This window comes from Panicum virgatum, chromosome 8K (assembly GCF_016808335.1).
Source record: "Panicum virgatum strain AP13 chromosome 8K, P.virgatum_v5, whole genome shotgun sequence".
In the NCBI taxonomy this organism is placed as follows: Eukaryota; Viridiplantae; Streptophyta; class Magnoliopsida; order Poales; family Poaceae; genus Panicum; species Panicum virgatum.
In genome coordinates, this window is record NC_053143.1 from 31,853,236 (window position 1) to 31,863,781 (window position 10,546).

The 10,546-nt window shown below is 35.4% G+C and overlaps 1 protein-coding gene across 1 annotated transcript; it reads right to left on the reverse strand.

Annotated features, from left to right (window-relative positions):
* Positions 1-228: 228 nt before the first annotated feature.
* On the reverse strand, positions 229-10,067 carry LOC120645632 (achilleol B synthase-like). Its single transcript, XM_039922404.1, has 15 exons — positions 10,017-10,067; positions 9,662-9,746; positions 7,938-8,104; positions 6,730-6,918; positions 5,091-5,204; positions 3,253-3,375; positions 3,056-3,178; positions 2,870-2,965; positions 2,500-2,559; positions 2,190-2,236; positions 1,947-2,090; positions 1,671-1,848; positions 1,074-1,148; positions 618-701; positions 229-345 (listed from the first exon to the last, which is right to left on the reverse strand). Exons 1-15 carry the CDS (start codon positions 10,065-10,067, stop codon positions 229-231), a joined length of 1,653 nt encoding a protein of 550 aa, XP_039778338.1.
* Positions 10,068-10,546: the final 479 nt, after the last annotated feature.

Genomic DNA, 10,546 nt, shown 5'->3' on the forward strand with positions numbered 1-10,546 from the left:
TAAAACAGGACAATGGAACATGCACTTGTACACGCAGTGTACGAACGGCTATATACAATTGAATATTATTTAGAGAGAAAATATAGTCAATTATATTAACATTAATTAATCATTTTTTTGCAGGTAGACATTAATTATTCACTAAAGTCTCCATTTTATTTTTTTGCTCCAGCATGGCGCACCCCTTGTGTTGTGCGTGACATATATTTGCATTACATGAGTATTATTTCAATTCTTCTTTGCACGCAGCCCCCGGCGATACTCTCCGAGAGCCCAAATAGGAAACAAGTTGCGGTAGTTGGGATAGTTGAAGTAAACAGAAGAATTGGTGTTTCCCACATGTTCCTATCATAAAAATGCAAAAAAGAGAAGAAAAACATCTTAGCCTTAAATGCAGCAGTATATGTTTTAATCTTTGATAAGTATTAAAGATCTTGAGCTCCTTGCTATCTTGGTTATGTGTATATATGCTAAGTATTCTTTCGATCAAACAAAATGACAGCCCATTTTAATTTACATGACAAGGAGAATGCAAGGAGAAGTGAGGATGATTTAGATACAAGTCAGAGTATCCACATGTAAATAAACTATTGATATACAAGACAAAAGAAACTCACTTGCTGAGGATAATCGCCTGTCTCCAACTGCATATTGATTAATACTTTCGCGTCACGATGTAATGGTGTTTGATCACGTTCCATCTGTTTATATCACCCAGTTAGAGCAACTATTGCATGGTAAATACAATGTTGTTTTTTCAGTATGAATTTCAAAGAGTGCTAGCCACATGTTCCACGTGGTTTAAATACAATGTTGTTTCATAAATGATATTCCCTCCAACCATAGATAAATTACATTTTGAACACTAAAATAGCCTTCAACTACAACTTACACTTATATTATGCTCTAGCATGTATTTTCTAATAAACCCTAGTTAATACAATAATAATATCAGAAAATTTCTCTATGCATTGCAGATATTATTCTAGAACATCACTTATTTTTATTGAAGGGAATGCTTTTTCATTTTTTTTATTTTGCAGTATGTGCTACACATGATGAACAAATCAAACCTGACCAGATGAAATCAATCCTAGCATTGCCGAAGCGGTGCTCACAGCATGGGTATGATTACCCTCTACATAGACCTGCTCAGGGATCACAAAAATTAATAAAACTGATAATTTTTTAATAGTGACTTTGAATATTCCACATAAATCAGTCATCAGTACATATAATTAAAGTTGATGGAATTGAGTTGGAAGGACTTAGTTCTTCACGTGGCATACGGCACTCGCTCACTTTTAATCTCGATACTTTGTCTTCTTCCACCATTCTTTATGTAGAGCAGTTTGTATATGGTTGGTATATGACTTGTAATTTACTTTCTTGTTATCTCTTTTTTCCATATTATTTTCCTCACAGCTAAGTTATTCCATAAATCTGGCCAAGCATTTGCATGATTTACTCCGTTACTAGTATTAGTAAAATGAGAGTCTTAGATTTTGACTAAATATTATACTATGTAATTCTTTATCTATCACAAACTTGTATTGTTTCAAAATACACTTTTGAATACTATGTTTGTGACCTTTTTGACATGGTTCTTACAGTACAGGACTATTAATTCACTAATTTGTATATGAGAAGAAAAAAGTACAATTATTCACCTCATGTTCACAAGAAAGATAGCTTTCCCCCCAGCCCCCTGTTTTCAGCTGTGTTGACAGCAGAAAGTTGCATGCTTTCCTGATGCAAACACTGTTCTCGTAAGTTCTCCCAGCAGCAACTAAGCCTTTTAGTACAAAAAGGGTCCCGTAGATAAAACATATGCCCCATGTTCCATACCTAGAACCAATGTATAATTATTAATTGTAGAAGAGAAGACAACATTTTGTACAAAGCCAGCTTTTTGTACAGAATAAAGATGATGTCTTCATGCAAACCAGGATCCGTCGTTCTTTTGATTATTCTCAATATATGTGGTAGCTTTATTGACATATTCTCTTATCTGTTCACTGCGGTACCCTGGATAACTCTCCCCAAACATTATCAGAGCCTGCATTATTGACGAAGTACATTCAACTGTCCTGTCATTGAGTATAAAAAAACTGTCCTGTTATGGAATCATTCGGTTACAACGATCTTCAGATTAAGTTGGGTAGGAGAAATGGTGTCCAGGTTCTAACGGGTAATCAACGACAAGATTCCGGAAACTCTCCAATGGATTCAAAATCTAGGTTGTTCAACAAAACAATAATGTCAGTGCATATGCATCTAATTAACTTGAATTATCAGTTAAGCTTATCAACAACACTGTTATATTATTTGGTCTATCATTTACAATAATGGCTGTCATTTCCTCTTAATTAGTTTCTTCTCAAATTAATAATTGCCGAATGTGTACTTAAAAGAGAAAACACATCCCAACTACCTCCTGATGTCCCATGCTATATATTTATCACATACATGGTATCTTAATTAATTACAGCTACTTACCTCTAGCCAGGAATAAGTTGTTTGGCACTCAAATGAAGAGAATATTGAACCGTCTTTATTCTTTAGAAGAGAAAAACTGCTGTTAATTAATTGTATAATGTGCAATAAAGTAATATTATTGAGAAACCATTGCAAATATGGACACCAATGAAGATCATCAAGAACATAACAAAAATCATGTTAAAAAAAGACTTGTGCAACTAACTGAATGTTTCAAATACGTTGAACATAAAACTGAAGTAGCTAATAAGTACAAGCAATTATATATAGTGATATGTGGCGCAAAAAAAATACTTATTTTCTCCAAAAATCCTTCTGCTACTTCAGTTAACTTGTTCTGAAAATAGAATTTAACTTAAGAAAAGCATACCCTGAAGGTAAGAAGGCAATCAATAGCATCGCATATCCATTCGTCTGTTGCGTTCCCAACTAAGTTAGGAGACAGCTTTGATAGCAACAATACAGCCTAAAGGAAAACAATTGTTGATGTACGTGTACTAGGAAAACAATTAACTTGACTCATCCAAATAAAGAAAAAAAATAAACTTGTGCTAACCTTAATTACTTCAGCAGAACTGTCACTTGAAGCCCAGCCATTATCTACAGTTGAAAGTGTCCATGAACCTTTTGATCTATGCCGAAACCAATACTTTGGGTTGCCAGGAGGATTTTGAATAACCTTGTTATTATAAAATTCAGTTAAATTTGTTCATAAACATGATTTCATAATATTGAAGAGGACTAACAACATACTTGTGCTTTCTTAATATATCTGAGGGCCTTAACAATTGTTGGCCCACATTCATCTATAATGTCTGTTGATAAGAAGGCCTGAACTATGAGTGCTATCTCCCAGTTCTGGGTACCATCAATAATCTACATTGAAAATCACACATAAAAGTTATTACGATTTCTCTCTTAAATTTGATTCTATAGAATAAATAGTATTAATGTTTCATAGTGACTGAGGCACAAGTTGATGAAAAATGAAGTACATGAATGGCCTACAATCAATAAAAATATAGAGTACATTCTTACATCATCCAACATAAAGTACTCTTCAAAACCACAGATGCACATCTAATTGTCACACCCTCAATAGGAATATCCTAACACATAAAAACAATCGAGCTGGTGGTGATGGTATGCAATCATCACCTACGTACTCTACCCCTAAAATTCCCCTTATTTGCCCACTCTTTCCTGATTATTTGGAATTTGTCACCTTATTATTAACCAATCCTTGTACCAGAATTTGTTTTCTGCTTATTTAATTTGCACAGACCGGTTAGTTATTTATGTGTTGTCATGGACTTGTATGCTTTCTCTGACACCACTGTCTTATGAAATATGTATGGACATATAACATTTTCTATTTGTTGTGCTGTTGCAATGCACGGGTGATTTTGCTAGTATTGTATGACAGTTTCAAGAGAGCAGTTTTGAAGTCAAAGATAGGAAAGACCAGAATGAGCCCATCCACTACTACATATATACATCCATTATAATTTCTTTTGTTTAGGAAGAATAAATAAGCACTAATCTTTTATGTTGTTGTCATGATATTATTTCAAATATAACATGAGATACATTGTTTTGAGGAAAAGAGATATTAAATGCCTAAGCATGATATTAAAATATCCATTACAGAAATGAAACATAAGATCTATCAGTGGATTGTTGAGAAAAATGCAAATAAACAAACAAAAAAAGGAGTACATTATTGACATAAGGCAGTATTTGGAAATTATTTAATTAATTAACCTATATGCTCATAGCCATATGTGAGTTATGCAACTGGTGGCAGGAATAGATCAAGATATTCTGTTGCATGCATGCGAGCTTGGAGAATACCTGTCTGTGCAATTATGCTAGGCAACTTTGGTGCACTCCCCCAGTAGTGGTTTAGACAGAAAATTTTCGGATCTAATGAGATATATATTCATAATATTATCTCCCTCCACTACTAGAAAACCTCTCATCCATCCATCACAAATATACAGGAGGGAATTGGACCCGTACTAAAGTCTACACTCATATTAGTGCCGGTTCATACTTGTGGATCCTTTAGTACCAGTTGGTGTTACCACATGGTACTAAAGAATCCTCCACTGGTTAATTCAGAAGGAAACCATCTCTCTCTTAATTGGATCTGCTACGTAGGTGAGATGGTAAGCCCAGTACACACGAGGCAAGAGGTCTCCAGTTCGAATCATACACATTGCATGTGCACTTATTTTGCATGAAAAATCCCAGGTTCGAAATACGTGGCTTTAGTACCGGGTAAGCACCCAGTACTAGAAGTGGAGACTTTTACTCTCGGCTCCTTAGTATCGTTTTGGAATCAGGTACTAATAGGAGTTCCCAACTTGTACTAATTACCTGTTTTCTAATAGTGCTTCCCAATGGCCCAAGTTGGACATCTGCACCCTCACATTAGATCAAGTATATTGTTGTAGTTTTATGGGCGGTCTTATCATTGCCATGTTACTTGAAGTATTCATATTTCTGTCTTAAAGTGAAAATAACTAAATGCAAATGCTTGTAATACAAGAAGGGATAAGTATATCGGGAGCAGAACAAAATTGTACTTTGGTCTTCATGCCATCTTCAGCAATCCACAAATAATCATGTATCCTTGGAAGATGCCGTTTGAGTACATCTGAATTTGGATTTTCCACCCAACAACAAATCATGTTCAGTGCCTGATCATCAATGAATTTGTAGATATGTTAGTTCTTATTAACTGGTATGACCAGGATGAACAAAAAAAACTAGCGTATGCAACTCTGAAAGAGTAAAACAATTTGGAGGTAATCAATTATGCTTACTAATATTCTGAAGTTACTAATGTGCTTACTAATATTCTGATCTTACTAACGATCTCATTACACATGCAGCACAGTAGTGGCTATATCTATATATCCTATATAGATAGCACCCACTAACTATTTCTCTCTTCATGCAAGGTGTCCACATTATTCTCCACTAAGTGTCCCACTAACTTTCAACTACCTTATTAATTACAAAAAATGTTCATGTCATCTCTACAATATGCAATGCTTTTAATCTTTAATTAACTAAAGTAAAATCATATACATATGCTATTTTTTCGTCACCTATTCTTCTATAATGTGATCAAATATTCTATTGGTGTTTCTTCTTTTAGCTTATCGATTTTTACGAGATTCAATAAGCAAGAAAATGTCCATATGATTTCTACTACGTGCAATACTTTTAATCTTTAATCTATTAATGTAAAGTCATATACATACTCTATTTTTGCAATACTTTTAATCTTTAATCTATTAACGGAAAGGCTCATATACATACTCTATTTCTTTGAGCACCTATTCTTTTATAATGTGATCAAATATTCTATTGATGTTAGTTTATCGATTTCTACCAGATCTTGATAAAAAATAACATGCAAGTAAAATTCATATCAACTATATAGCCTATATAGATGACACCTACTAAAGTCATTAACTCTATTTCTCTTAATATGTAAGTTATCCGCATCATATAGGAACCCATTATATCAAATGCCACATCAATGTCCACTAGAGCCATCTATTTATGTTTTCCATCGATTTTTTTGTGAATGTTTGCCATGCAATCATCTTAATTTTTCTACTTTCAAATTTCACATTAAAATTTAAGAAATCCCGCAGCAACACGTGGGGTATCACCTAGTATGTAGAAAACGAACAATGCCGTCGTGTGCCTCAACAGACATACATGCAGCACAACAGTGAAGTAGGTGATGCAAGTGGATACTCAATGATCCTTTATGGCTAGGTTGGCAACTTGCCATTTTAATTTATTTTTGTACTCTAAATTAATTACATGGCATGCCATTGTAGTTCATTTTGCCAAATTTTCGGTTGACCCAATAACCCAAAAGATAAGGATATTGCATCCTTCGGTGCAACCCCGTGATCGAAGTGATGGCATATTGGGCCTTGTGTTGTGTAGGAGTATAGCTCAGTACCTCATTTTAGTAGAGCTCGTTGGAGAATTGCATGGTAGAAAATAAATGATGGTTGAACACAAGGGAAAAGCGAGCTCAGGGGGCTGTAACATATTTGGTATCGGTTAACTGTTAACATCCTTGGAAGGGAATGGAGCCCATCCACTCATTGGCCATTACTTTAGCAAAAAGAATCTAGCTGCATTACTTTGAGTGTAGCTATGATGAGCGAGAGAATCAGAAAACTAGACAAATACCTTTGTAACAGGACATAAGCCAATGTATTGAGTAGTTTCGTCTTCATAATGGATTTGTTGTAATATGTGATTCAAAGCTCTCTCTCCTAGCTTGCTCATCGGCCAACTGTTCAAGACTGGCTCCACAAATGTGTGCAAACAATTTGAAATAGCTTTGTACACTGCTGAGGGACGGTAGCGCATGTCTTCCTATCAAAATACAAGCCATAGACTAAAAATAATATTGTTTTATATCTCAATGGAGTGCTTCATAGGCAGACAGTTGAATAAATAATTAATGTGATGAAAAAACGAGAGACTATTGAATCCATGCATCTTTCATTATGTAAAAAATGCACATAGGAAACACCCAAATTAGTGTCGTGAAAAACACATCTCTAATGTGAGATTAGAGGCGGCCAAAATTACAACGCGTCACCTAACAAAATATACCAAAGTGGTTAAAGTACCTGAATCGCATTCAACTAGCCTAGGTTCCACTCCTCATCAAAGTGAAATAAAAATAGGTCTGGATTAAATAATATAAAAAACTTCTATAAAAAAAGTTGGGGTGACTTGGGTCAAAAAGAATATTCTATCACTAGAGCCGTGCATGGTCCGAACACGCCACTAATGTGTAAACTCGAACCTGATTTTTTGGTTAAATCAAGTTAAACTTCCCTTGAAATTCGATATCAATGTGGTCATGAATGTTCATGAAAAGGAAGGTGAATAAATGAAGATTGCAGTATCCTGCAAGTTATAAACTTCAATCTTGATGTATATGTATGCTAATTTAAACAGACATGACAAATTTCAGTAAGTCAGTTGCTTTCATTGTGCCCTTGTTCTATACCATCAATTTTAAGAACTATCATTGGAGCCAATAATCAATTATACATCAAATTATATTAAACGGTGCTAGGATGTATCAATAATGTGTATCTGTATTGTTTCTCTACATTGGGATATCTACTCTTTGGTCAGAATTTATAAATTTTTTTCTGTTCTTAACCTGTTGATCGAATTTTGACTTTAAATTTTATCCTACCGTTGAACATTAATTCACTATTTTTTTGTATTTTGTTCTGATCTGAGTGCTCAAAATGTTTACACATTATTTGATGAACATATATACTAAAAAAGGTTTTGTATCTAATGTATATGTTACATAGATGTTAAATGGAGTGGCAAGAATGTTCCTGAAAATAGGAAGGATAGTGACAAACCTTGGCACAAGAATTACGAGCCTTATCCCAATCAATCTCACCATAAGGGGAACTGTAGAGTTCGTTCCTCAATGCTAAGATGGTTGGTGTAACTGGACCAACAACTCTCTTAGCATATAGAAAAGCTATTGACACGTAAGTAATCCTTGTGTAGCACCAGAATCGTCCTGTGCAATGGAAAGCTCAGTTCACATTGGAGGCACTATACGAATGGAAATACTTGGAAGTTCCTCAACTAATTTAACATACAATGTTTGCTAAACTATCTAACTCATTGTTACAGATCATGCTCGCTTCTTAAAGTATTGACCTTTCTTTTTGAGCAAACTAAAAGTCTTGACCGTTAAATAATACTCCCTCTATCTAAAAATATAGCTATGGCCCACAGTTCCCAGCTAACTAAATCTTCCACTACCACTAACTCTTGCTCTTCCTTCCCCATCTCTATTCATGCACTATCCCATGTAGTGTTTTAAATATCCAGCTAAAGGCTTTAGCGGCAAGGCTCTAAAACGGCTAATAGCAAAGCTGAAACGGGGGAATAGCTGGCTATAGTGGCTAAACTATATATAGACTCATGGTGTTCTCTACCTCAAAAGGCTATAGCGGCAGCTAGAGCCCAAGATATAAAACTTTGATTACAAGCCCTAGATGAGATCAAGGTCCCTCATAACCTTCTCCCTTCCATCCCCTATCTCTCTCCCTCAAACCCTTAAATGAAACCCATATTATCGACTATTTCTCAGTTTCTAAGGTGGACCGTAACCAGCGTTCTGCTTAAATTACCCATGATAATTATAACTTCATTTTGATTTTTAATTTTTGTGCATGCAAGCCAGCAAATTCTCTGCCCCAATGTTGGCCAGAAGAGGTGCATGCAAACAAACATGGCAGGCAGTCGAAGTCCCCTGTCTTCTTTAGCAGGACAAGTTAATCAAGGTAAAAACTTTGTTCCCTTAGTATGTATGAAAAAGTTAAAATCTAGCTATATTATTCTGGGATGGATAGAGTAACATTAACCTTATATATGATCCTATTTAATATATGGTCCTATTTTGATCCACCTAGCTAATTCATTAGCTGGGTTGTATCAGCTAATTAGATAGTTAATATCCAACTAGTTAAGGACTTTAGCTGCGTATTTGCTGGTGGCTCCATTTGGACTAGTTGGCTACCTAGCTGATGGATCGAAACAGGCCCTATAACATCTATCTGTGTAGATGTATAATGACAGTAAATAAGATACATACGGCCATTCTTGAACAAAGAGATGAAACCTCCCACCAGGACTAGCGTAATATCTTCTTTTTGTGTATGCATGTGTGTGGTCTCGTTCCTCTTCCTGAGAGAAGCCAAAGAGGTGCAATATGGTTGGCAGCTTGATGCAATGCAATAAAAATGCTTGAGACTGAAATGATGGAATGAAAGAAGAAGGGAGAAGTATAGATAGAGCAAAGGCAATGCGAATTTGGAAACCTTGAAGAAATATGATGGCATATGCATATTCTAGACTTTCTTTTTTTAAACACTGTACTTTCTTTGTAAAGAACTAATACATTCCATGCTTGCAATGAAGAGATCTTACATGTTAGCGTACAATGATTATATTTCATCGGCATAGAACATTATCCGACCCTCACTGTTGACTTAATCTTAGAAATTGGCCAATTGTTTAGTTGTGTATAGTTCTATTGACATCCGAAGGAACTATGTAAGATAAGTACCTGGACGAATTGGGAGAAACCGTGGGACCAACCAAAGTTCAGGGATCACTGGACGGTTTCCGGACCAATCATATACACCAAGGACCTTCAGTTAAGTAGAACAGATGACTTATCTCAATTCCAGTATAAGTAGTTACATGTATCTATCGCGCATTAATTAGGAAGTTCATTATTAGAAAAACAATTAATACAAAATAGCTCCTCTCCTATTCTAAAAAATATATATATTAGAAGGTGAGTATAAGCAGCAAAGGAAAAAAAGTACATCGGCCATTTTTTGTACTAAGGGCGATAAAAATTATCGGCCATGACTTGTTTTTCCTTAAGTTGAAACAACTTGCTTCGGCCTCCAAACCTTCTTTGCGACTGCTGATTTTATTGGCTTGACCTCCACTTGTTGCTCCATTGATTCTTGTTTGCGCAAATGTTGCAGTCTTCGTTTCTGGGTATGAGATAAACCTGAGGGACACCACCTCGGCTGTAAGTACCTTGAATCTTGCTTTACGTCCTCCGGGCTGCAACTAAAATCTTCTTTGGCCAGATTATTGCTAGCAACAATCAGTCTTTGTGGTGAAGCATGATTTGAATACATAGGCGGATACTGAATGAAATATGATTGCATATACATCCTACTATAATCCATAGGCGAATAAAAACAAGGGTGAAACCAGGGAGTAAACGGCCCATAATAATTACTTTGATGTGAACCACAAACCGATTGCTCTTGAAGTTTTGATGATTAACTCACATCCTTGGCTTCACCTGATTGCTTCTCCTTCTTCTGAGTAGTTCCTTGCTTCTCATATTTAGCCAAGAGTTCCTTAAAACTCGGACTTGTCTTGCTTTTGGAGGAACCCCCAAACTCACTGGACACACTAGTCAGAC

Bases quoted from the DNA above. Each gene is read 5' to 3' on its own strand.
- LOC120645632 (XM_039922404.1), bottom strand. From the start codon at position 10,067: ATGGAGCAACAAGTGGAGGTCAAGCCAATAAAATCAGCAGTCGCAAAG. The intron at 6,919-7,937 runs GTTTGTCACTAT...GTATTTTGATAG, and splicing joins CTCGTAATTCTTGTGCCAAG to GAAGACATGCGCTACCGTCC. The intron at 2,091-2,189 runs GTTAGAACCTGG...ACTCAATGACAG, and splicing joins AATCTTGTCGTTGATTACCC to GACAGTTGAATGTACTTCGT.